Source organism: Micropterus dolomieu, linkage group LG16, assembly GCF_021292245.1.
Source record: "Micropterus dolomieu isolate WLL.071019.BEF.003 ecotype Adirondacks linkage group LG16, ASM2129224v1, whole genome shotgun sequence".
Classification (NCBI taxonomy): Eukaryota; Metazoa; Chordata; class Actinopteri; order Centrarchiformes; family Centrarchidae; genus Micropterus; species Micropterus dolomieu.
In genome coordinates, this window is record NC_060165.1 from 1,878,294 (window position 1) to 1,904,847 (window position 26,554).

General features: G+C 41.6%; 2 protein-coding genes across 3 annotated transcripts in view; one reads left to right on the forward strand and one right to left on the reverse strand.

Moving 5' to 3' along the window:
* The window catches only part of scube1 (signal peptide, CUB domain, EGF-like 1), a 133,249-nt gene extending 123,181 nt beyond the window's left edge, over positions 1-10,068 (reverse strand). For both annotated transcript variants that reach the window (XM_046071836.1, XM_046071835.1), the window contains exons 1-2: positions 9,894-10,068; positions 5,974-6,096 (exon numbers count right to left, since the gene is read on the reverse strand). In XM_046071836.1, coding sequence (XP_045927792.1) covers positions 5,974-6,096; positions 9,894-9,981 — 211 coding nt within the window. In that variant the 5' untranslated portion in view covers positions 9,982-10,068. The remainder of the gene's footprint in view (positions 1-5,973; positions 6,097-9,893) is intronic.
* A 5,812-nt stretch (positions 10,069-15,880) lies between these two features.
* The window catches only part of samm50l (sorting and assembly machinery component 50 homolog, like), a 14,267-nt gene continuing 3,593 nt past the window's right edge, over positions 15,881-26,554 (forward strand). Inside the window, exons 1-12 of the mRNA XM_046072391.1 lie at positions 15,881-16,038; positions 16,970-17,083; positions 18,162-18,263; positions 19,511-19,598; positions 19,822-19,928; positions 21,299-21,429; positions 21,784-21,871; positions 22,412-22,540; positions 22,672-22,743; positions 23,669-23,755; positions 25,579-25,649; positions 26,189-26,256. Of these exons, the coding sequence (XP_045928347.1) occupies positions 16,018-16,038; positions 16,970-17,083; positions 18,162-18,263; positions 19,511-19,598; positions 19,822-19,928; positions 21,299-21,429; positions 21,784-21,871; positions 22,412-22,540; positions 22,672-22,743; positions 23,669-23,755; positions 25,579-25,649; positions 26,189-26,256 (1,078 nt within the window). The 5' untranslated portion in view covers positions 15,881-16,017. The remainder of the gene's footprint in view (positions 16,039-16,969; positions 17,084-18,161; positions 18,264-19,510; positions 19,599-19,821; positions 19,929-21,298; positions 21,430-21,783; positions 21,872-22,411; positions 22,541-22,671; positions 22,744-23,668; positions 23,756-25,578; positions 25,650-26,188; positions 26,257-26,554) is intronic.

The window sequence follows — 26,554 nt, forward strand, 5'->3', positions numbered from 1 at the left end:
GCTTCATTTGCTCAAGCCAAAGCGCACACATAACGCACACACACACACACACACACACACACACACACAGAAGCATTCAAATGCTGGATGTAGAACGGTGATGTAATAAAACGTAGTTGACATTGAAGCTCCATCGAAGAAGTACAGCACCCACACAGAAACACACACACACACACACACACTCACACACTGATTCAAATGCTGGCCTGGGTTAGATGATGTCATAAAAAGTGGCAGACAGGACAGGTCTGCTCAGACAGCAGCTTTATGGGAGGAAGATCATATTCCTGAAACCTTCTGCTGCCTCCTCTCAGAGGACAGAGGAGCTGCTAATATTCAGGACTCATCGTTCAGACTGTGCGTGTCTCTGTAAAGTCACATAGTATATGGCAAACAGAAAAGACAGAGCTGCATAATTACACAGTCAGTAATCACACACATCTAAAGGGTTTCTTCAACCAATAATGGTGTCATCGTGAGATTCCAAAAGACACAAATGGTACAAAGAAAAAAAGCAGAGAGTGTATGCAGATCCACATAAGAAGTTGTATTCATTCAATAAACCAACTGCATTGACTGGAAAATGTTCTATACAGAGCCGAAGTCATGACGTCACGTCTGGGCTAGCTTTTGCTAATGTCATTTAGCATTTCTTTCAAAATATGAAGTGTGTTCCTGGTTTACTTTCCATTCTCTAAGACAAACTGGCATCCACTACAGCACATAGGATTTTAACAAAGTCAAACAACAGTTATTTGTTAGCACACAAAAAATCAGTAATACTTTTGAGTGTCTATAAAAATGAAAAATATCTATAGGTAAGAAAAAGCATGAACCGATGAAACAAAAATACATGGCTAATTAATATTTGAACCCCTACTCACAGTTAATGTCTCACCGTTAGAGGCCCCAACTTACATGCAATTTAATCATTCACCCACTTTTAAAATAAACTACTTATTTCACTCAATGTGTAGAAACATGGACATGGGAAGAAGGGGTGCTGATGGGGGTTATGAAAACAATCAATTGTCAAGTGTGACTCAAAGGTGTGAGAGAGAGAGAGAGAGAGAGAGAGAGAGAGAGAGAGAGAGAGAGAGAGAGCGCGTGTGAGTATGGACAGAAGAGTTGATGTAATATAAAATCTTCTCTGATCATGAAGCCTAATGTTACTCTGCGGTTTATCATCGAAGTGTCTGAAGTGCAGACTGGAGTCTCTCTTAACAGTAGCCATGTTTCCATCTAGTTGTCAAGCGAAATTTAAGCAAACTTTTGAAATGTTGCAAAAAAGAAAATAAAAGAAAATGCGATTTAGGCAACTTTCCATCAACTGGTTTGGAGCTAATAAACCAGGCAACTTCAGGTGAAAGAGCAGTTTCACCTGAAGTTAATGTTACGCTTGGCTGTAATAAACAAGAAGTAGATGTTGCAAACCAGGAACAAAACCAGTCACATGGACCTAAGACCATGAATCTGAGAAAAATGGAGAAAGGTCATCAGGAATGTGTTTCAACTGGGCAAGGTATAATTCTTCTTTCATGTCAGTTAGTATTATCCGTGCTTAATGCAGTCCGGAGACAAAGACAGAAAAATAGCTGACCAGTCATGTGAGTTAAATGTTTGCTTCTTCAGAACTTATTCGGGAAAGGTAGTTCCATCTCCCATTCAGCACATTAACTGTTTTTCAAAAAAGGTCAAAAACACCAAAAACCAGCATAAACACAGAACACATCATTTAGAGAGCTACACTGAACAAAATTCTAAACGTAACCCTTTTGTTTTTGGGTATTGCACAGGTGTGCCTTAGGCTGGCCACAATAAAAGGCCACTCGAAAATGTGCTGTTCCATCACACAGCACAACGCCACAGATGTCGCAAGTTTTGAGGGAACAGCAATTGGCATGCTGACTGCAGGAATGTCCACCAGAGCTGTTGCCCGTGAATTGAATGTTCATTTCTCTACCACAAGGCGTTTCAGAGAATTTGGCAGTACATGCAACCGGCCTCACAACTGCAGACCACGTGTAACCACACCAGCCCAGGACCTCCACACCCAACATCTTCACCTCCAAGATCATCTGAGACCAGCCACCTGCTGCAACAATCGGTTTGCGTAACCAAAGAATTTCTGCACAAACTGTCAGGAACTGTCTCAGGGAAGCTCATCTGCATGCTCATCATCCTCATTGGGGGCTCTACCTGACTGCAACTTTGCACAGTCATTGAAGAGGAGTGGAGCAACATTCCACAGGCAACAATCAACAACCTGATCAACACTATGCGAAGTAGACATGTTGCACTGCGTGGTCACACCAGATAATGACTGGTTTCCCCCGGACCTTCCCAATACAGTGAAGCTGCACATTTTCGAGTGGCCTTTTATTGTGGCCAGCCTAAGGCACACCTGTGCAATCCCCATGCTGTCTGATCAGCATCTTGATATGCCACACCTGTGAGGTGGATGGATTATCTCGTCAAAGGAGAAGTGCTCACTAACACAGATTTTGACAGTATTTGAGAGAAATAGACCTTTTTTGTAGACAGAGAGAGTCTTAGGTCTTTGAGTTCAGCTCATGATGAATGGGGGCAAAAAAAAAAAGTGATGCGTTTAGTTATGATAAAAGGTGAATGGAGAAATCTTATTGCACTCTCTATACCACCCACAGCTGGAGCAGAACAAGTTCAGTCAAATTCTGTGGGGACTGTAAAATGCATTTTGGGAAATGGCTGTTTAATTTGGAAATCTGAAATTTGAACATTTCCAACTCTGCACCTCTGCAGATCCATCCACTGAAGAAGACCATTTGTTATGATCAAAAGCTCTACAATAACTACCAAATGGACCTTAAGGTGAGATTGTTTTGGCAACTCAAAGGTTTAGATAATCTGGTTAAACTGTCGGTTTGCTGGTTTACAACCTGTGGGATCATCTGACTGGTCATCTTTCTTGGTCAGTAGGACTTAGAAGTGATGTCGTTGTGTTCCCAGATCTTAGCAATTGATTTGGGTCAAAGTTGTAGTAAACCGTAATTATCCTTTAATGACATCAAGGTTTAAGAAAATGCAAAAGGACGGTAGCATCATTTTCTATATAAAGGCAAACTTGTTATGAGCAGAGCAGCATATGGTACATGAGGATTACACTGTGTGTGTGTGTGTGTGTGTGTGTGTGTGTGTGTGTGTATGCCTGTGTCAATCAATGTGTGAGTGAGCTGGGACAGAGAGAGAAAGAGAGAGAGAGCATATCTGTGCAGTCGGCGGAGCTCCAGCTGTGGTGTGCTTTGAGGCAGAACTGAGTGGAGGTGTGAACGCACAGCCAGGTGCTGCCCCCATCTCACCCTAACACCTTCACTCAGTCCACTTCCTCCCCATTAATTAGGAGAAATTGTGTTGGGGGAGTGGAGAGGGTGATTGTGGTAGTGGTGAGGGGGGTATGGAGGGTGTGTGCATATGGGGGTTGTGAAACAGCTGTCTAATGGGCTGTTACATCAGAGGCCCAGTTAAGTGTTCACTTTGGGTTTTTTCATTCATACATGACAACATATGGAAAGAAATTTAATATTTTATAAATTTTACTCTACTAGTGAGATTGTATCAAGTTAATTTGTAAGTAATAATATACATCATCCATCGTGTTGATCAGTCTGGGAGTATTTGTTCTTGTGAAGTTGGAAGTTATTTATTCCCATATCTTGATGTTATACTGTGCTGATATAAATGAAGAAAATCCTCAGTCTCCTTGCTGGTTGATCCGACACATTCAAAATCATTACTGCTTGTTGTTGACAGGCAGCTTGTAAAATGTATATGTTAAAGGCTGATTATTACAGTTTTGTATTTCTCTGTAATGTAGCACAGTGTTAAAGGTAGTAAGTGATTGTTACCCAATATACTTTTTGTTAAATTCAGTGATTATTTCCCCATGATTCACTAGCTCTGAGTTTTGTTCGTGCTCTCTGATATCAAAGCACTGGACCAGTGAAGCTATAGAGGACCTTCAGGCATGCTTGGACTGTACTACCCCAACCATTACCTAAATCCCTCCACTCTATTAACAACTTTTGCCTGGCCAACCAACTAAATGCGTTCTGCTGTCGAGAAAGACATGGACAGTTCTGACACCATCCCCACCATCCTGGAGAGGGATGTCAACAGACTGTTCTGGAGGCAGAACCCCTGTAAAGAAGCTGGGCCAGACTCAGTCTCTCCCTCCACTCTGAAGCACCATGCAGATCAGTGTCTCTGGTGTTCACGGACATCTTAAAGACCTGGAGACATGCCATGTACAGCCTACTTCAAATCCTCCATCATCATCTATGTCGCCCAAAAAACAAAAACCACAGAACCAATAGCCCTGTTGTCTTTGGTAATGAAGTAATCCTTGTCTTGTCCCACCTCACAACCATGCAGTACACCTACAGAGCCAACATGTCTGTAGATGATGCAGTAAACATGGCCCTTCACTTTATCCTCCAGCACCTGGACTTCTCAGGAACCTATGCCAGGGTCATGTTTGTAGATTTCACCTCCACCTTCAATACCATCATACTGCTGCAGAACTAGCTCTCCCAGCTGAATGCGCCAGACCACCTGCAGATGCATCATTGACTTCCTGTCTGACAGGAGGCAGCACGTGAAGATGGGAAAACTCTGTCTCTTGGACCATTAGCACCAGTTCCCCTCAAGGCTATGTTCTCCCTGTACACCAACAACTGAACCAGTCCATTGAGCTTCTGAAGTTTTGCGGATGACACCACCATAAGTTCCCCCCAGACTCCCTCACCAAGAAAGCCCAGCATAGGATGTACTTCCTGAGGTTCCAGGACTCTGAGGCGAGCGGGAAAGATTGTGGCTGACCTCTCCCACCCCGGACACAGACAGTTTCAGACACTCCCCTCCAGCAGGAGGCTGCAGTCCATCAGGACCAAAACCTCACGCCACAAGATGTTTCTTTCCGTCTGCAGCTGGACTCATCAACAATGCCTGGGACCCCGACTGATACTGACTCTCATACCCTCTAATCCCCCCTTACAGTACAGTATACTACACTGTATATTTATTTTGCACATCCCTGCACTAAATGTAATTTAAACAACAGCCATCACTGCACATTCTGAATCCAGCATCCCTGAATCCCAATTCTGACCCTTTAGACAAGCCCCCTTTTTAGGCAAACTGAGGCCTTGAAATTACATTATTGTCCCCCACCCATCTCAACCCACAGTTCACTCACTGTTTCAACACCAATCTGTTAGACTCAATCTATTGTTTGTGGATGTGTTCTCAACTTCAATCTCGCAGAAAAACTGAACTTGTGATGAAAACGGGCTTTGCTTCTGCATTTATAAGTGCCCTGTGCCTGAATGTGCTTCAACCCCTACCTGGATAAGCCAAGATCAATTTTAGGTAATAACGCTCGGGCCACATCGCCTACCACTACATGTGTGTGATGGTTACCTCACTGAAGTGCTTTGGCTTTCACGCATGTGGTGTCCACACAGACAGCGTTGCTACTGCGTCCTTGCTACTGTGTCCTTGCTACTGTGTCCTTGCTACTGCCAGTCCTATCTTTCTACACTGAAAATAATATTTTTTCATATTCTACAGGTAAATATATTGAAACTGTAGTGAAAGGTGTAATGTTACTAGTATGATTTCAATATGACTAACAAATTTCAAAGTCTATTTTTGCTAAGAACTGTGCACATCTCACAGCAAAAAAGATGACTGGCCCCTGCAGCCGCACATGAGCCGCACCTAAGCGACGCCTGAGGCGTGCCTGGCCTGTGCCTGAGCACCACAGCTTACACCGGCCGTGTGGCTGCTCTAACCTGTTAACATGGGCGCTAAAGTGAAAAGCAAGAGATTCTGCGATGCACACACGCTGCTCAGATAGACAGTGTGGCTCTGGTTTGAGAGTTAAAAGTGAGTCTGACTGACAAATAAATGTGATGAAGTAGAAAGGCAGCTCACCCTCGCACTGCTTTCCATCTCCCTTGTAGCCCGGCTTGCAGATGCAGTTGTAGGACTTGGGTGTGTTCTGGCAAATGGCGTCGATGTGGCAGTCGTCTGAATCCTCTGCGCACTCGTCTGCATCTGCACAAACGTAATAAAATCAATACTCAATTAGACCTGAGTCCCAGTTGATTTAACAAGCCCTGATGTTAACAATGGCTAGGGATGCACCGTTCTGGTTGGATGGTAGGACGGACCAATCAAATAGCATTCAGATGATATCTGCAATCTATATTTACTATTTTTTGTAGCTTAGCCTGTTTGACACTTGCAGTAGGATAACATGATGGCTGTTTGTTCCAACGTATGCACTGCATACACAAATGCATAATGAGCCCATCAAGTGGTTCCTAACCTAGAGGGTATGGACCCCCCCAGGTGTCACTAGATGAATCTGACAGGTTGCAAGACCATAGCTAGGATAGGGAAACACTAAATTAAAATGTTATCTATTTAACACTCCTTCAACCCTATATTTTTTTTTACTGGATTACTGGACAATTTTACCACTTCAGACCTTAAAAAATGTCTTCAAAAATATCACTCTGTGCCTGGTCAAAAGCCAATGACATATGGACCGGGTGTGGGTCAGTAGCTCCACCAATTTTACACATGAAAGTCAGTTTAAAAGAAAGCTGCATCCAGACCGGGGTTGTGGAGTCTGAAAATGTGGGAAATGAAAGCAACGTTATGTAGGATTTGGTGTTTATTGCAGTTTGGCACCCCTATCGTTTCAGAGTGCAGTTCACCACTGCTAAATAAGGACAGCTATACACGTGCATTTCTTGCGATCAAAAACTAGCAAGTCTGCAACTTTGCTAAAACAGCCAAACATCAAGCAAGTGTGACAACACAAGACACAGCAATATTATTAATATTATTAACTAATCCAACAGAAACAATGCCAGCTCAGCATCTGTCTTGCAACCTTTTATTTCATGAAGCTCTCGGCAACATTTGGGAGGCTCTTGCTTGGTGACTATTTCTCTCTTTAGCTTCCTCTGCCAATGTCCTCTTCAGTCTCTTTTTCTCTGCCATTAGCTGACGTTATGACCACAGAGGCTGCTGAGCTCAGTTATGTTGCCTACTCGGCCGGCATGACATGTTATTTTGTTGAAGAAAAGTTTTGTAAGTGTTGTAGCAGTCGGAAACTTGGGTGGCAAGCTAGCCAACAAAGCTAGACAGCAACCGACGCAAGAGCATTTACAGTAACGTGTGTTATCTATTATGTTTGCTAACATGAACTCAAGATTTATAGTTAGCAGCTAAACCTCAGTCTGTGAGACCTCTGATTTTGCTCAAGTCTGCTAATATAGGTAAATATCAAGCAAGCGCAAAAACAGAAGACACAGCAAGCCATCTAATAAGTTATTGCTGACTAGTCCAACAGCAAGACGGCCAGTTCTACATCTGCCCTGCATCCTTTCAGCTCATTAAGCTCATGCCAATCATATTTACTCTTATTTGTCAGTAGCTCTGTCACTCTCTCTTTTTCTCTTCCTTGCTTCCTCTGACAACATCTTCTTTGGCCTCTGCCATGATATACTTATATAGCTACTGAGAATACAGAGCTAGCTTCTTCCAAATAACTTACATTGTACATTCTATACTCTTTGATTCTCCTTAAAGCGAGCTTGCTGAAGAGTCTTGCTGGTGTGTTACATGGAGCCGTAAGGAACCTTATGCGACAATGTAAGCCGTTATCGCATAAGGTTTCCTGCCTGGAATTCCAATGCTAGGCCTACATAGTGCAATACCAGGTGTGCCGTGCTCGGAGTGGCAATGATGCCATTCACCCACAAGTCAGTGTACCATCAAAATTATTTTGATGCTGTTATTTTAAGATAAAATTACTTCATATGGTTCTTTTATGTGTAAAACTAACTTAATGTCTCCCAACCCTGCGTTAAGGCAGTGTTGGCCAAATGGCTATGCTCTGAAGCCTTCCCTAAAAAACAGGGGCGGTGTTTAACCACCAACAAGCCATTTGTTGAAGCCTATTGACTCCTTTACCAGGCCGGGAGGGTCTAATGCAAGCCCCAATTGAATTGCATTGCGGAAAATTAAGTATCCAGCATTTTGGAACTTGACTTATACTAGAGATTAAAGGTCAGAAGGCAAAAAGGTTCAGAACCTCTACACTAAACATATTTTTCCTTCTGCAGTTTTAAAAGACATTGAATGAAATACTGTCAGTGCTACCAATACGCTTGCAAAGCTGTCTTATTCAGCTTTGAGCAGCTGAATTAGCTTTTTTAAAATCAATCAAATCCCAGAACACCCTTGCCAAATGTGTCTGATAAATTATAAACTGTTTTTGTGTGACAGTGAGAGAGAGCTCTAAAGTCATGGTCCAGCCCTTGACCACATGCAGAGAAAAGAGGGTTTAATAGCTCCCCATTTGATCAGGTTATTGGTCCGGTCACATACGGGCCCTTATCCCGGAGCAGAGGGCCAACTAATAACACACACACAAACACACACACACAGTGGGAAAGAGGGAACCCAGAGACAGACATAGAGATGTTTTGGTTTCCCCTGTCACATCTATCCAGCAGACCTTTGTATCACCACAGAGCTCCTCTGCTCCTCCCCTGCTTCCATCAGAGTATAAATAGCCTGTGTGGAAGTTAGGCAACCCGGATAGAAGCTGCCTGTGGTCAAACCCCTGCTCTCTGTCTGGCCCTCTGCCCGGCTCAGCCGTATAAAGGCAATAAATAAACGATAAAACGGAATTTACAATAAATATTTTTCCTGTTAAAAAAAGCCAGTGAGTGTTTTATTGGAGCCAAAGCAAAGAGAGAGAGAGGGAGAGAGAGAGAATAAAAGCTGCAACAAGTTGAAGTCTAAATAGTGCAAGAGGGGGCACTTTCACTGGCATGTTTTACTTTGGATCCTCTTCTTTTAAGCTTTTCTGCTCCTGGTTTTGACAAAGACTTGCCTGCAAGGCGGCTCCCTGTCTCAATATTGACTCCTCACCCATCTATAGTGGTGAGCAATGTGCTGCTGCTGCCGGTCGATATTGGGCCCCTGTTGCCTGCCTGCCTGCTCCTCCTGGGACATTGACGGCCCTCCTGCCGCCGCCACCACCCCCCTCAACCCACATTTACTACGCGCGGGCTCTCTCTCTCTCACACACACACACACACACACACACACACACACACACACACACACACACACACACACACACACACACACAGCCTCCACATCCCTCCTCCGGCTGGACGGGCCACCAAACCCGGAGACAAGATGCTCTCTAGCGGCACACCCCGCTTCTAAAACCACCTTCGGTAAATAATTTGAACCATTTCCAGAAGGTGAAACATTGAAACAGGCAAACCTCTCACTCCAAATCCAAACTGGTGCTTACCCCAGAGATCAAGCTGCGGTTCCCGAGTGGAACTACCTTTGAGCGCACGAAACAGAAGTTCATTTGCACATCACAAATGCCTTTCAGGAAAAACTGCGATGTAAAACTGAGTTTCGGGACTGTGACATTCAGTCAAATCAAATCAAGCAGATTTATAAAATGACCTTTTATGACAATTCCAATCGTAGAGAAATTAGTTCGCAAATGTCAGTTTTTAGTGCCACGAAGTGTATTTTTTCACAATTACGATGCTCTTCTAATATCACAGAAGATAGACTGCCATAAATTACATCATGATATTATTATGGGAACTTGCAATGCGCATGTGACTAAGTGTCCTACTTGTGCTTTACGTTTTTTAATCTCTAGTGATAACATATTCCCGAGTAGATTTTCAGTCATGTTTCCATCACTTTGCCCACTAAACCGACAGGACTGAAGCCACTAAAAAGTGCATTTAATGGTTGACAATAAAGCGAGACAGAGAGGAAAGGGGGGCTCTTACCTGCGAGTCCGACATTCCCCATCACCCTGCAAGTATTTATGAGGAGGATAAACAAACAAACGTCCCGGGAAAAACAAGCGCTCCCCATGCTGACAGACGATGTGAGGATTCAGCCGGGCTTTTCTGAGGGTTTGGACTGTGTGTGTGTGTGTGTGTGTGGGTGTGTGTGTATGTGTGCGCGTGTGTGTGTCTCTGAGAGGAGGAGACCGCTTTTGGTGGACTGGCAGCGGCGCTGAGAGAGTGAACAGCAGGAGGCAACCCGAGCCCTCTGATTGGCTTGTTTGTGCCGGTGGGGGACAGAGAGAGAGAGAGAGAGAGAGAGAGAGAGAGAGAGAGAGAGATGAGCAGCTCAGCTTCATGATGGAGATACACCAGGGTTCCCCACAACTAAACACAAAACTTAATATCCCATTATAAGTAACCCCAAATGAATTCATGGCTATGGTTCCCAAGATGAGGTCGGGACTCATGAAAATGTCCAAAGATTGGCCTAAATCTGAGGGGGGCACCAGATTGCAAAAAGGGTAAGTAAGGAAATGAAGGTGCTTTTTAAATTACATCTCTTCAAGTCTATCTGAGAAATAAGACCTCCACCTGGGTTAGACTGCTCACAGCTCATGTCCATAACCCGTCTGCGATGTGGTCCCAAGATTTATTTGAAGGGGCCGCACGCCATAAACGTTGGGAACCACTGATAGAAAGGACTACTATCCTGTTAAAATGCTTATTGATTATGTTGCTGTTTTAACATTTAGCCAAACATTAAAAATAGAAACCCAATTGCTGCCCTAACTGTGCCCCCTATGGACTCCTAAGTTTGCACTGTATTGTGTGAGGGCAATTTAAGAAGCACGGGCTAAAATTCATTGCTTTCTTCTCCGTCATTACACAATGCTCTGAATTGTGATAGCCTGTATAAGTTGAAGGCTGTTTTAAGGTTGAAGAAATACTGACACCTAGCGGTTTAACATCCCACCTAGGGCAGGGCAGTCTTCCAGGAATACTGGGTTGGTTTAAGGGGCTCTGGACAATGTTGGTTGGGGGGATGTGCTTAGGGTCACACACATGAGGGCCACATGTCACTTGCTGGTTAATCCAAGTCCAAATAAATATGGTCCTTCTCATTGTTTGAAGTCTTTGTAAAATGAGCAAACAGTTTGTCATTGCCCCCTGAGCCAACCCTAGGAGCACCAGAAGTCACAGAAACAGTTTAGGTAGGCCTGCGTGGTAGTGAATACTGTGGTTTTATTATTGTTAGACCTTTGCAAACAAAATAGTCAAAGATTTAAAAAAAAAAAAAAAAAAAAACTTTATTTTTCTTAGAAATAAAGACATTAATATTTGTAGGAAGTCACTGAGTGATTCACACATATGGCCATGTTTAGTTGCAACTTGGCATTTGGCATTTTAATACGCCTAACAGGCTGCAGCAATTACCGGTAAGCACACTTACAGGCAGGTCCGAAGCTGGCTGAGAACCCACCGAGCATGTCCTCAGCCCAAACTGAGACTTTCTGTTTGAAGAGAAAGAAGAGAAACACCGCCATCTGCTGGAGGAGCGCCTTCACTTCAATGTGTTCTCATCAACTTCTGTTTAAGACATTCTTTTTCAGGGTAAAACATGTCATGTTTTCACTTTTACAAAATGAAGATTTGCTGCTTTTCCTTGTAATAGTGTTGAGCATTGTACTGTTAGACAAAGCAAGAACTGTGAAGGAGTAACTTTGGAGTCGGGGTACTTGTGATGGCACTTCTCACTATTTTCAGAATTTCAAAAATCAATTAATGGATAAATAATTAGCGGATTAATCAATGATTATAATAGTCATTAGCTGCACTCTGATACAAAATGCCTGCCGACCCCTTTTTTATTATAAACTTTTGTGATAGTTTAAGTTTAAGCATACAGAAAGAATATCAACATCGAGGCATCTCAACAAAAAACATATGGCTTCATTCTCAGTATGACTGCAGAATCATCGTGGCAGCAGGACAGGCCTTCATTTTTAATATCTTCAAAGAAAGAAAAACTGCCCGTGGAATGTACACTGTAAAAACTGTTAGTTAGAACTTCCAACCATTTTTTGTTAGTTTAGCAAACTTCTTGTTTTTTTAAGTTGGGAAAAGTAATAAACGTTTTAGTGTTAAGTAGAGTCAAAAAGTTCAGCCACTGTCAAAATGGACAGCGTTTTAACCACATCAAACTTAATTAAAATACATCTAACAGAAACAGTTGAATCAATTCATCTAGGCTACTTACTTTCTTTAAATGTTGACCAATTCTTTCTTTCTGTTTTAAAAGTACAACTTACCTTAAACAATTATCTAGCATTGGCATAAATTTAACAAAGAAAAGAGAGGTATTGGATTCAAACCTTTATTAAACAGCCATTAAATGCAGTCATGGAAAACAAATGATTCGATCTTTTGATCACAGCTTATAAAACACCTTCACAGTACAGAAACGTTTCTGTGTATAAACAGTAATCTCGAAGGGACGAAATTTACTACTTCAAAAATTACAGCTAACAGTCTGCATCACACATCCTTTGACATCACTGGCAACAGAACAAAACCTGCGCTAGAAGGCAGAGACTGCAATTGTAGGTGTTTTTACACTGTGATAGAGTTATGGTTGAATATTGGCAAATTTTCCATTTAAAACTTAATAAAACCATTTACATAGTAGAACTTGTGATCTCAGCTTACAAACTGCAGCTTGATACAATGTCGTCACAGTGTCTTTCAGTGAGTGTTAAAACGGTTTAGCAGAAAAAATATCTGACAGCCAGAGCGACTGTCATGTTTCACTAATGACCATGCATACGGTGCAAGGCCAACAATCATGTTTGACAAGAAGCTTGTGTTTGAGGCTTATGAACTTAGTAGTTTTGGACGCAGTGCATCGTGTCCCACAAAACATAGTTGAAAGTTTTGCAAAGTTGAGATGGATATTGGAGATTCAAGGCGTACGTCACCCCAAGGAGAAGGCAGCATCGCTTATTGAAAGTATTTGGTAAAATGGCTCTGATAAATAGCTTGCAACAAGAAATAAATGTTAAATAAGAAATGAGAATGCTTTGAGAAAGGTTTATTTGCACAATAAGAAACATAATGTGCATTGTCCAAGTAAGTAAAGTAACTTAAGCTAAAAAAAAAAACCAAGTTGCTGATTACAAAATTACATTACATTATATTTTTATATATTGTATTGTCACCTTACACCTGAATTTTGTGTTTCCCTTATATATATATGAAATGTGTGTGTATATATATATATATATACACACACACACACATTTCAACCATAAATTGGTCTGGAAAATGTCTCCAGAATGCAGGAAATTAAGTGTTTAATGCTCAAAATGTTCTGGGGGAGGACCTCCAAAGCATATATCTTAGTAGTGAATATTTATTCTAATATCTTCTTGTTTTGTTCAAATTTCTCGAGCAAGTGTATCACTGCAACCCTAATCTGAGCCCTTAAATGTCCCCACCACTTTTCAGCACAAAGTGACACCTTTGGGTTCATGGCAAGCATAGATCCTCATACTGTGCATTTTCAGGTCTTCGTGCACACTGCACTCTGCAGTTGTCTGCGTGACAAACAGAACACCAAAATTAGGAAACCTTTTCATTTATTGATGAAAAATAAAAATAAAAGCTATATGTTTAGATTCAGATCATTACATCTTCTGCGGAGACCACAAAACTAGAAAATTCAAGAACAATCCTCGTTTTAGTAAATTAGACTTGAAGTAAATGTAGTGCAGGACATTATGCTGACAGTGGTCTTGAGAACTATGGCCGATCGGATAATAATAGAAAATCAAACTCAGCTTAAGGGCCGGAAATAACTGCATTGAATTTGACACATTTGGGCCATGGCATAAAATATCCTATGTTTAAAGGTAGATGTGTAATCACAGCACCATCAAGGAGAGAAATTACTCCCAAAATGGTCACAAATGTGTTATACAGTGTGATCCACAAATTAAAACAATTACAAATGTGTACAATTATCTGTAATATTCGGTATTTGCAAATGTGTGTTCCAATCCACACACCATGCCAAGCAATTTTAATGCGTATATTTATATTCATATACAAATTAAACCATCACAACCTAAATAAATATTAATATTTATGTACAGATTTTTTACTTTAAAAATTCAATAAATTTTGCTTTGACATTTTTTTGCATTCATTTACAGATTATTAAATGCATATGCAATGATCACCTGACGCATGTATGAGGTTACAGTAGAGTGTGGCTTGTTGAAACATTTCTCTGATCTGTCTCCAGATCAGCAAATGAATGCTGAATATTAGTGCTGGTGGAAAACTGGGTCATCAGGGTTCTTGGTAAACCCATGTTATTATATTATATGAATGACCAGGAAAGAACATATTTACCAGTTAGCGACAGCTTATTGAAAAAACAAACATTTTTAGGCTACTGAATAAAAAAGCCCAAATGTCCCCTTTTTCCTCCTGGAATTAAATGCACCATGCGTCCATCGATCTGTGTGGAGATGGAGACCATGAAAAGTGTCTTGCAATTCCTCTCACAAATGTGACGCGATACATCTGTGCATACAGATTAAACAATCTGTAAATAAATACTTATACACACATAAATACATATTTGTAAACACAAGCCTTTTGACTGTGAAATTATCAAATCTATTAAGTAAAAAATCTGCAAATCAAAAATACGGAGAATACACAAAAATCATTAAGCAGGTGTGAAGGTCAGAATGTTTGCAAGTGCAGGGAGGACTGTAACACACATAGCAGGAGCAGGCAGTAATGGGCAGATATCCACCGGGAATGTCATTTTCTGTATAGGGCTCTCCATCATGACACTTCACAATCATCTATCCCAGGCCTCCTGCTTACTAGCTGCATGCAGCTGGATCTCTCCACCTAGAAATGAGGAATGGTGGTTCACTCAGCCCTCATAAAATCACACTGGTTTAACTGACCAGCAAAACTTAAAACAGACCCAACCCTTCTTTTTAACAATACTTACATAGTAGTCAGAGATAAGGTCCTGTCCACTCTCTCCCATGTACTCAGTGAGGCATCTCTCTTCTTCATCACAAAAGCACTTGGGTCCTAGAGTTAATAATAAGTGAATAATGAAAAATTTTGCTATATACACCAAGCCTACACCACCATCAACACTATTGGTCTGAATTGTCTTTTTAATACACTAGGCTACTCCTCAAAAGATTTAGGAAACCCCCATAAATAGTAACAAAATAAATAAATGTATGAGGACAAAATAAAATGAGCATCTTAACAGAAAAGTAGACAACAGAGCCATATACTAATTTCTGTAAAATATTTTTGTAGAATACGAATCAAATGGACACATTTTGTTGCTCTTTAGACTGAATAGACTCACTAAAGTTTCTAGATTCAAATGATGGATGGGACCTTGAGAAATTATGGATTTGGTATTCCCCTGATAAAATGAATAGGTTGACAGTCCTATGAATTTTCTGGTTTTAATTTCACAGTGTAGTATTGGGCTATATCCCTCGCTTCTACTTTAACAGAATGGTTGATATGAGCGACTAAATAGTCCTCCATTCTTGTTTTCCAGATTCCTGATGTGAAGGCCTACTGACATTCAAAGAATATCTGTCGACCTGCCTCATCTTCATTTTTTCCAGAAAACAAACAAACAAACACATTTGATAGTTACCTGCCGCCCTGGTAGGCTACCATCTGCATTTTTATTTTGTGACATTGGTTCCACTGTGTAGGCTATTACTTAGCCTACTATTGTAGTAGCCCACAATAGAAGGCCTACATTTTTGACAGTTTCTTTTCTTTTTTTTTTTTTTTTTACTGTAGGAGCTTTTACAATGAAAACATAAAACTGCATACCCATATTTTTAACTATGAGATGGATGGATGAAATACCTTAGCTGAAGTTGACCTACATTACAAGGGGTACATGAACACAGCACGAGACGTCACCAACTGTCATGGCGTCTCCCTTGAAGGGGGCTTGGTACTGGCGAAAGTAACCGCTGTTATTTAACAATTTTGTCTTGTCTACGGAGCCGCTAAACCCGACTGAAGAAGCTTTTAGGAGCGGATTGTGACCATGGGGACTGTCCATGCTAAGGTAAAGTCAGTTTCTTCCCAGCAGCTGGCCTTTCTGTGGCTTTTTGACCATGACCTCCCTGGCCAGGTGCTGATGGCTGCACTCACCAGCATTTGTACTCCATGTACTGTTACACACGGTTAGAACAAGACGAACCGTAAAGAAGACAGACGGGGAACTTGAGTGTGTTCTGTGGTGGTAAAATGATGTCTCTTTGCCTTCAGCTAGTTTACACGACCCGTAATGCTACCAACACAGGCTGGGTGGGATTTTCACATTTATATGATCGTATTTGTGAGAAAATACCTCGTCATACTCATTGTGGAGATATTTCTGTGGACCTTTGGTGCATTCTGTAGGCTACAGAGAAAACAATTACGAGAATTACGAGAGACATTGTAACGTTATTATGTTATCCAAGTGTAAGAAAGTTAAGATTTCCCTTTTGTTGATGTATTTACCTGTATCACCGTCTTACAATAACCAAAGACCCCAGAAGATATTTAGTGTCCTATCCCAATATCAATATTTGTATTCAACACCAACAGCCCTGCTTTCTAGGACTCACCCTGCGCAGACACTTTCACTGGTTGTAAAACATCAGAAACTCCTGAGTCCTCTCTTAAAGCCCTTCCTGTCCTCTCTCCTCTCCTCAATGACAGGCAACCTTTAAAGGTGCCATACATGTATTTTTTTTTTGTTATGTTTGTTTGTTAGTTAGCATTAACTATAAAGTGTTCATGTGATTTTCTCACCTCACCATACCTCACTTTATAATTCAAAAAGAGAACAAAAACAAGACAAACTCAGAAAGGAACATAGAGGTTGACTCATCTCCTCTGGGAACACAGTCTCGCCGACAAAGTAGGATTTATTCCAGGGCTGTTATGTTTCTGTGCATTAGATTGTACAGGCAGTGTCATTGAAAGCATTGTTCTTGTCACTGGTGCAGAGTCTGGATCCTCTACCGATGCATGGCCGGGACTTGGGCGTCAACCCTGATGACTTGTTGGAGCCTCCGGAAATAGAGCAGGAGGCCAAGCAGGAGATCCTCGAAAACAAAGACGTGAGTAGTAGTAGCAGTTGTACTGGTATCACGGCAGCTCTTGGAAAATATTAAAAAAAAGTACTGTAGAAGTTAAAAAAACAACATTATTGTTCAGTCATTTGTGGTTTAAGAATACTTTATAGGTTACACATTGTGCGCACTTGGTGGGAATATTCTATACTCTTTCTGGGCAGTCAGGCCCCCTATTTACTTACAGCTCTAACTGCATTGCCATTGCATTTATCCTTCATCAGTCTTAAATTAGTGTTTGATGTCTGTTTTAAACTGATGTCTCGATTCTCCAATTCGTTCATTTCAGATGTTGTAGAGTTTGTAACGGTCTTGGTGTATTTGTCCTGCAGATAATCAGCTTCAGTTCTGCTCTAACCTTTTCTCATCATGCAGAAGAACTGAAGAACAACGAATGAGAGCAAACCACCGTATCATTTGATACATAAGTAGACAGACATTATAATTTAAATACATTTAAGGGCAAATGGGACATTTGTATTTGCTATTGTTAGGCCAGAAAATTGTTTTCTTCTTACACTTATAATCTTTTATGCAAGAGTGCTATTTTTTCTACTTTTATTATGTCTTATATATTATTTTAAACCTTTAACCTGTTCCATCTTTATTATTGTTCTTGTTATTCCAGTCTGTCCACATGTGTGGGGTTTAGGTCAGGTGGGGTTGTTGATTGTTTTCCTCACTAGCTGTTCTTCTCCTTCCTTGACTGGGACCAGTCAAGGATCTTTTGTTCCCCAAAACATAGATGCTCAGACTGTGTAAATGATCATGCAATTGTTTGCTCAGGGCCAGACGCCCAATGCCGCCCTAGGCAGCAGGTCTCTGGACCAGCTGTATATGTGTTTTAGTACTCTGTTTATTCTCTTTTGTTAAATAAATTCTTCAAAGACAACGGTTAGTTGTTACTCAATTCTTTGCTCAACCCCTCACCAGGAATATCATTTCCACGACAGCTATCACAGGCAAGGAAAATCTTACACCTGAGGAAGTATAAGCTAAATATATTTTAAATGTGTTTTCGTCCATATATGACAGCTAAAGTAATCCAAGATATCTTTGATTGCAGGTCGTCGTCCAACATGTCAACATCCAGGGTCTTGGAAGAACTAAAGAAGATCTGCTTGGCTATGAGATCTCTGATGTTTTCCACGCCAAAAACCTCATTGATGTATGTATTTGAATGTGCTGCATATTAAGGAATCAGAATCAGATTTATTTACAGCTAAGTTTAAACAAATTTAGCTTTACACATAAATGAAATTTGCTTTGGTGTATGATAATACACAATACAATATGAAATTGACAAGATATAAATGATTAACTATGTGCAATATGGCAGTTATTTACACGTGCATCAGATTTGTACGTACAAACATTTACAATATGTTCTGTAAAAGAGGGGCACTAGAGACAGTGTCGGTGTGGGTCGCAGGCCTTGTTGATGAGGCCAGCTCCAGGACAGGAAGAAGCTGTTCTTGTGGCGAGAGGTTTTGGTCCTGATGGGTCACGGACTCCTGCCAGAGGGGAGAGTCTGAAACAGTTTGAAACAGTCCCTGGCGGTGGAAGCAGCGTACCAGATGGTGATGGAGGAGGTGAGGATGGACTCAATGATGGCGGTGTAGAAGTGCAGCATCATTGTCTTTGGCAGGCTGAACTTCTTCAGCCGCAAGTAGGAAGTACATCCTCTGCTGGGCCTTCTTGGTGAGGGAGGTGATGTCGACTTTGAAGTCACACAGCGTGATGGAGTGGGTGGGGCTGAGATCTTTCTGAACTCCACTACTCTCCACTGTCTTAACAGAGTTGAGATGCAGGTAGTTCTGACTGTACCAGGTCACCAAATGGTTAATCTCCCACCTGAAGGTGGACTCATCCCCACCAGAGATGAGCCCAATGAGGGTGGTGTCGTCCACTAACCTTTGTTCGTTACAACACGGGGCAGTGTCCTTTCAGAGAGTTAGCTACTTTCAAAGTTTGTTGAACTACAGCGGTTCAGGTTACGCTGGGAGAACGAGCTGTTGCCTTCAGCTAGGCTAATCGTTACATTGGTCAGATAAACTACAACACACGAAGTAGCATCTTAACTCGTGAGACTTTGGGGTAGAAAAATAATGAAACATCTCTCCAGTTTGATACTGAGGCATTCAAAGGCTCTCTGAGAAAATAGGTCAGTTGTGCGCTGACTTTAGGTGAGGCACAAAAATGAAAGAAAGACGTCTAAAGAAACAAAAAGAAATGAGCTCCAGTCCGATAGTAGCTCTCCTGAAGACATACCACTCAGGTGGACCATGATGTGGTCAGAGTATCCCAGTGCATCGCGGTCCTCTGGTCGGACATGAAAGCACTCTCAACTGATCAGCTTCAGGTTCTGAAAAGTTTGGGAATGTGATGAAGAGTTGATGGTTTCTGTGCCTATAGGTGATGAAAAAAGCTCATGTTGCCAGACAGAGGCTGCTCCGCCTGGGGATCTTCAAAGAGGTGGAGGTTCTTATCGATACGTCTGAAGGTAACTCATTCAGAGCTTCTTTTCAAAAGAGTTGCAACAAAATGGATTCACTCTCTATTCTCCTAAAACCCAAATATCAAAGAACGAACATCTCAGACAGTTTTGTGGATTACCTTCCAAGCCCAAAGGTTTCAAATAGAAATAGTGAGATGTGTAAAATTCTGTCAGTGTCCACTGCCTCTGATCACTGTTTGCATTTTTGTTTTTGGCTCTCCCTCTTTAGGCAAAGACGCTTTGCCCAACGGTCTGGATGTAACCTTTGAGGTGACAGAGATAAAGAGGCTGACAGGAAGCTACAACACCATGGTTGGCAACAATGAAGGAAGCATGGTGAGAGAAACGACACTCATGTCCGTCATATTTTCCTCTTTATGATGTTTTATGATGGAGTGCACAAGGTAGTTGTGTTTCACTGATTAAAGTCCCAACTAGTATCTGTTTTGACAACCTAGACACATACTTGAGTTTCTGAAACTTTTTTTCCCCCATGAAAAATACTTCCTGATTGGCTGCCTGGTGTCTACTATAGCAACAATACATGTGCTTTCCATTGCTTCCACAACTCAAACTTTCTTCACCTGACAGTCCATCATCATCGCAGTGTGTTGCTGTGAAATTTGGGATTCAGTATCATTTTTATGCGGATGATTCTCAAATTTACTTACCATTGAAACATGGGCATAAATGTGCCATTCAGTCTCTTCCTGCATGTTTGGCTGAATTTAAGTGTTGGCTTGCGAATAACTTTCTCCAATTAAATGAGGATAAGACCAAGATGATTTAATTTGGAAATAACGGGCGTGTGGATGATGACTGCCTGGGGTTGTTTTCTGGGAAAAAACTGTCTAGCGTGAGGAACCTTGGTGTCATTTTTGACTCTGAGCTTAAATTTGACCGGCAAATCAATGCTGTCCTTAAGAATAGTTTCTTTCATCTTAGATCAATATCTAAATTGAAATCTATCCTCTCTTTTGAGGATATGGAGAAGGTTGTTCATGCCTTTGTGTCATCCCGTTTGGATTATTGTAATGTGCTGTGTCTGGGTGTGAGTCAGGCTTCTCTCTCCCGTTTGCAGCTCATTCAGAACTCAGCTGCCAGACTTTTAACGGGTACTAAGAAGAGAGAGCACATTACTCCGGTGTTAATTAAATTACATTGGTTACCCATACGATACAGAATTCAATACAAAGCGTTGTTGTATGTTTTTAAGTCTCTGCATGGCCTAGCACCGGAGTATGTTACTGATTTAATCAGCCGCTGTCATTCCAGTAGATCTCTGCGCTCAAATGATCAATTGCTTCTCATGGTTCCGCGATCCCGTTTAAATGTAAAGGTGATCGGGCTTTCTCTGTTGCTGCTCCTAGGCTCTGGACTGACCTTCCTCTGTCTGTAAAAACTTGTGCACTTAAAACTTATTTGTTTTCTTTAGCATTTGATAATGCTCTGTAACTTGTGTATGTTATATGTTTGCTGTGTTTTTTGTCTCTGTTTTTATTTTCTTTTTTATACCTTCTGTAAAGCACTCTGGTTCCACTTGTGGTGTTGAAAGTGCTCTATAAATAAAGTTGAGTTGAGTTGCTGATAACAAGTTAATTACATGGAAGGAATCTGGATGCATCAAAAAGTCAAAAAACTATTTGAGCCTAAATGATCACAGAACTAATTGGTTATTGGCTACCAGTATGTGTCCTCTCTTCCAGGTGCTGGGGCTGAAGTTGCCCAACATGTTGGGCCGAGCTGAGAAACTCACCTTCCAGTTCTCCTATGGGACCAAGGAGACGTCATACGGCCTGTCCTTCTTCAAGCCCCAGCCTGGACACTTTGAACGCAAGTATGTCAGTGACATCCAAACAGTTCCTGTCAGAGGTAGTAGTGAAACACAGTTTCTTTGGAATGCCACCTGTCTAACTTTTTTTCTGTTCTATCTATATACCCCCCACCCCAAATTTTTTTATGTCCAATAAGTACACATCAGGGACATTACTAATGAGTACTGATTTTTCAAAGCAGGGAATGTTCTGAATAGCCTGTCGATGGTGCGTTCAAGAAAGCACAGACATCCTGACTACATTTAGTGAATGCAATGCTTTTAAGACAGATCAAATCTTGGATGCCAGCACCAGCATCCAAGACACACATTCAGTTTTGAGTTCTGTTTTTTCATACTTGGTGTCCTCTCTTTCAGCCTCACCCTAAACATGTACAAAGTCACCGGCCAGTTCCCATGGAGCTCCTTAAAAGAGACCGACAGAGGCCTGTCTGCTGAACTTAATGTAAGTGTGTGTGTGATGAATCGGACGAAAGAGCTCTCAGAAGACCTAATATTAATAATTGTTGACTTGCATGAAGCTGGAAAAGGTTACAAAAGTATCTCTCAAAACCTTGATGTTCATCAGTCCACGGTAAGACAAATGGTCTATAAATGGAGGGGAGGGGTCGTGTTACTCTACGCTGCAATCCACCTGCAGGATTCCTGCACTTTCCATCTTTGACGAGACATTAAAAAACTGCTGATACCGCAGCAACGGTATAATGGAACATTTTAGTGGTTTTGAAACCTTGACTTTTTCATGCAAATAAAGCAAATTTGAAAAAATTAGGACCTAGGGAAAGAAGGAGTTGGTGAGACTGTGTTTGTGCACAGCAGTGTCTAACTCCAACCTCCTTTAGACAGCACTTTGGCCCAATTAATCGCTGTTGACACACAAACTGTTGCACTGTGCAGTACTGACGCACTGTCTGTATTAAGTGTATATGGTGGGTTTCCTTAAACCACTTCAACTTAAGTTCTGCATCTTTCTATGGTCCTGCAGTTTCCTCTCGGGGTGACCAACCACACGTTGAAGTGGGAGGGTGTATGGAGGGAGCTGGGCTGCCTGGCACGCAGCGCTTCCTTCGCCGTGCGAGAGGAGAGTGGACACTCGCTGAAATCAGCCCTTTCGGTACAGCCTGGATGCCTTTTTCTTACTCATGCCTTTGATGTATATCATTCTCATGAAATGTTTATGAGGGTTATAAAACAATTTTGTCCACTACACCCATTTAGTAGAACCCCTGTTTTGTTTGTGTGCAGCACACTGTGTCAGTCGATTCAAGGAATTCTGCCATTTTCCCCAGCAGAGGTGCCTTACTCCGGATCAACCAGGTAAGTGTGCATATACAGAGCTGAACAAGAAAATAAATCGCCTGCCTACAGGAAAACAGGCAAGGTAGCAAAAGCCACAAAGGATGAACAAGTTCAGCTAGCTTTGAAGGCTGAAAAGGGTCTTAGTTGGTATATCAACAATTACCTCCAGCTCACTGTTGACATTTTGAAACCCAGCTCTGTTAACGCCTGGCCTAGGGGAATCCTGAGCGTGGCATAAAAAATGACTCCCCTCCTTCCCCACTCCCAGAGGTGACCATTGCTACAGCCGGTGCAGGGTTGATTTATTCATCAGTTAGGGTAAAACATAGACGTCAGGGAGAGCATGGCCAAGACAACAAACAAAACATCAACACAGTACAGGCAGCTTATCTATCTCCCTAAACATAAACAGGAGAAAAAATGTTAGAAGGGAACAGAGAAGGCTTCTCCCCCCTACGGGTTACCAGGACTGCTCTTTTAGAGATGATTTTACATTCTGTACAGTTCAGGGTTTAACACTAGCAGAAACGGCACAGCACGGTCTGGTTGGGGACCAGGAAAAAGGAGGAGTCCCAATGGCAACGGTTGGTGCCATTTGAAAGCAGGCGCCACTAGTCTCCAGTCACCACCTAGAACTCAACATACTGAGATAACACAGAACAGCAACACCCTCTGGCAGGGAGGAAGACCAGCACAACGATACTCACAGTCACTCAAACACAAACATAACAGCTCACAGTTAAGTTTTGAAACTGTAATGATGAGCTGGAAGGACTTTTTGGGATTTGTGGGCAATAGCACAAGTTAAGAAAATCAAGCGTTGAATTTCTGTGTTGTGTTATCCATCTGTCTCCTGAAATAATTGGATGCATTCTTCCTATTTTGTCCAGTTTTTCAAAGATGTTACTGAGGTGTGTGTTTGTCCGTGTGGTTTGTCCTGTAGGAACTGGCGGGGTACACAGGAGGAGATGCCAGCTTCTTGAAAGAGGATTTTGAGCTGCAGCTCAACAGACGGCTCTTCTGGGACTCAGTAAGACAGAAATAACTCCAAAACAGGATTCGCTTCTAAAAGCTGCAGCCGAGATTTCAGTTAGTTGTGTTGGTGAATTACCGTATTGGTCCGTCCCGTCCCTCCCCCCTAGAAATTCGTCTTAAAAACTCATCTTATTTTCGGGGTCCAGCACTTTAAATGTTAATATACATCCCCAACAACAGATGGCGCCAAATACTGGCTTAACGCATGTTACCCTCCTGACTGAAACGTGGAGAGACTAACGAAGTGGCTCAGCAGTAGGTCAAGTTAACCAACAGCTGAGAAGGAGTTATGATGCCAAGGAAGGTTGTTGTTTTTAACACCTTTTTAAATAAAATAACTTTTTAAATATACTTTTAAATTAAATGGCCACATTTAAATTACACTGTACATTTTATTTAGCAGTAATTTAAATGTGATCATTTAATTTAAAGATATTGAAAATGTTGAAAATTGTATTCAATGTGTTTTCATTAGAATTATTTCTTATTATTTTATAAAAACAAGATTTAGTCACAAATGTGTCTTGTAAAGGGGGGTCTTATAATCAGGGTCGTCTTATATTTGGACCAATACGTTATTTATTCTTAGACAACAGACCCTATAAACATTTATATGCTATCAAAACCAGTTAGTGTAAAATTATCTGTAGTTCCTCTGCTAGCTCTGCTTTTTTTTCTCCTGCCACCACTTGAACTTTCCTGTCTCTTCCCTGTAACGCCTCCTGCTTCCTTTCGATGCTCATGTTAACCAACTGGGCTGTTCAGACTCAGCGAGCCGGTGTAGGCTGCATGGCTAATGGAGCTAACTAGCTAATTACCGTAAGCAGTAGATATGATCCAATGTGCTATGCTGCCCCCAATGTTTGGAGTTTAGATTTGACCGGTGGAGAGGAGTCTCAGTTCTTACACATTGTACCTTTTTAAAGGGATAGTTTGGAGTTTTTCAAATGGGGCTGTGTCAGGTACCGTAGTCCAGAGTCAGTGTAGTACCTGTAGGAGACAGCGGTCAGCTCGCAAACTCTCCAGTTTGGAGAAGCAGACAGGAGTATTAGCAAAGAAGCAAAACATATTTCAGCCTCCTAAAAGTAGGCCCACCTAAAAAAACCCCAAACAAATCAATATCATTTTAATATCAACAATATATATCGTACAATATCTTTGTACGCTATATTTAAAACTTTGAAGCGCTATACGTTGCTGTCGGACAGACATTTCTGTTGGCACTACCTTTTTTTTCAACATAAAACTTCTGTATTCCTACACATTACAGACACTGTGACGTGGATTAGCTGTTTGGAAGAGAAGCAAATACAAGACAACAAAATCATTATGACAGCAATGACGAAATGCCATTCACTGAAACGAGGATACCTTTATCTTACCTTACCTGATAGTTGGATACAGCAACATTCTTCAGCTAGTGTCAAAAATGATATCTGCAAACTTTCAGTCTATCACAATGTTCCACGTGGAGTGTTGTTTACAGTTGAGAAAATGTAGTTCCAAAGGAGACGGCGGTCTGACGGCAAGGGAAAGCCGTGAAAAAAAATCCAGATATAGTGTACACTTAAACTGATACAGGTTTTGTTTTTGGTGGTTAAATTGCATTTTACTGCGGACCCTGTCCACAGCAGCAGGTTGCTTTACGTCTTTGCTGGGGGCGAGCTGACCGCTGTCTCCTACAGGTACTACACTGACTCTGGACTACGGTACCTGACACAGCCCCACTTCATAAATCCCATTAACATCTTTTGCCTTGTCCTTTTTCCTGTTTCCTGTGTATTTTCAAAATATAAAGGAAACATTTTGTGTCCCCAGGTCTTGTCTGCTTCTTTGTGGGGTGGGATGCTTTACCCCATTGGTGGGCAGCCGTCCTGCATCGCTGACAGGTACATCTGATTCATGCAAGAGCTGACACTGGCTGCTGTAGGAGACCTCAACATACCTCTGCTCTCAAAATGTTAAACATCCAAACGTACTTATTAAATGCTCCGTATTTGTATAGCGCCTTTCTAGTCTTTTCGACCACTCAAAGTGCTTTTACACTACATCTGCATTTATCATTCACACACTGAGCCTAAGTGCTCAAACAGAAACTAACATTTACACATTGGTGGAACAGCCACCATGGGCATTTCGACACGCAGCCTGGAGAAGCCAGGTATTCAACTGCCGACCTTCCGATTAACAGGCAACCCGCTCTACCTCCTGAGCAACAGCTTCTTAATGCTGACCAAGGCTGTCATTAAGAAGTTCTACATGTACTGACCAATTTCATTAGTTATGATTGGTCACCCAAATATTTCCATTTTCTTGTTTGAGTAGTGTTTTTGCTTTAACTTTGTGTTATTAATCCCCTCACTGTTTCCAAATTGTAGATTTGGGATTTTGAGTGGATGGTTCGATGATGGTTATGTCTTCTGTCCAGGTTCTACCTTGGGGGTCCCACCAGTGTACGAGGATTTGGGATGTACAGCATTGGGCCACAGAGTGAAGGTAGAAAAACCCCAACATATTCAAATCATTGAATCAATCATAGAAAACTTGAACTAAAGAATATATAATGTTATTAATATTTCTAGAATATCTTTGGTATTCAGCTAATAACCCAACCTACCCCTAACACCCCTCTGTTTCCTGTCTGCATCCCCACTGTTACCATCTAATTAGAAAACATACCAAAAAAAGCTTAGAGGAAAAAAAAAAAGGTACATAAATGAGCAGGGAGCTAAAGCTAACATGGATATGGGGTTGCGATGGGACAGTGGATAAGACACGCCCTTGCTGTGGGAGA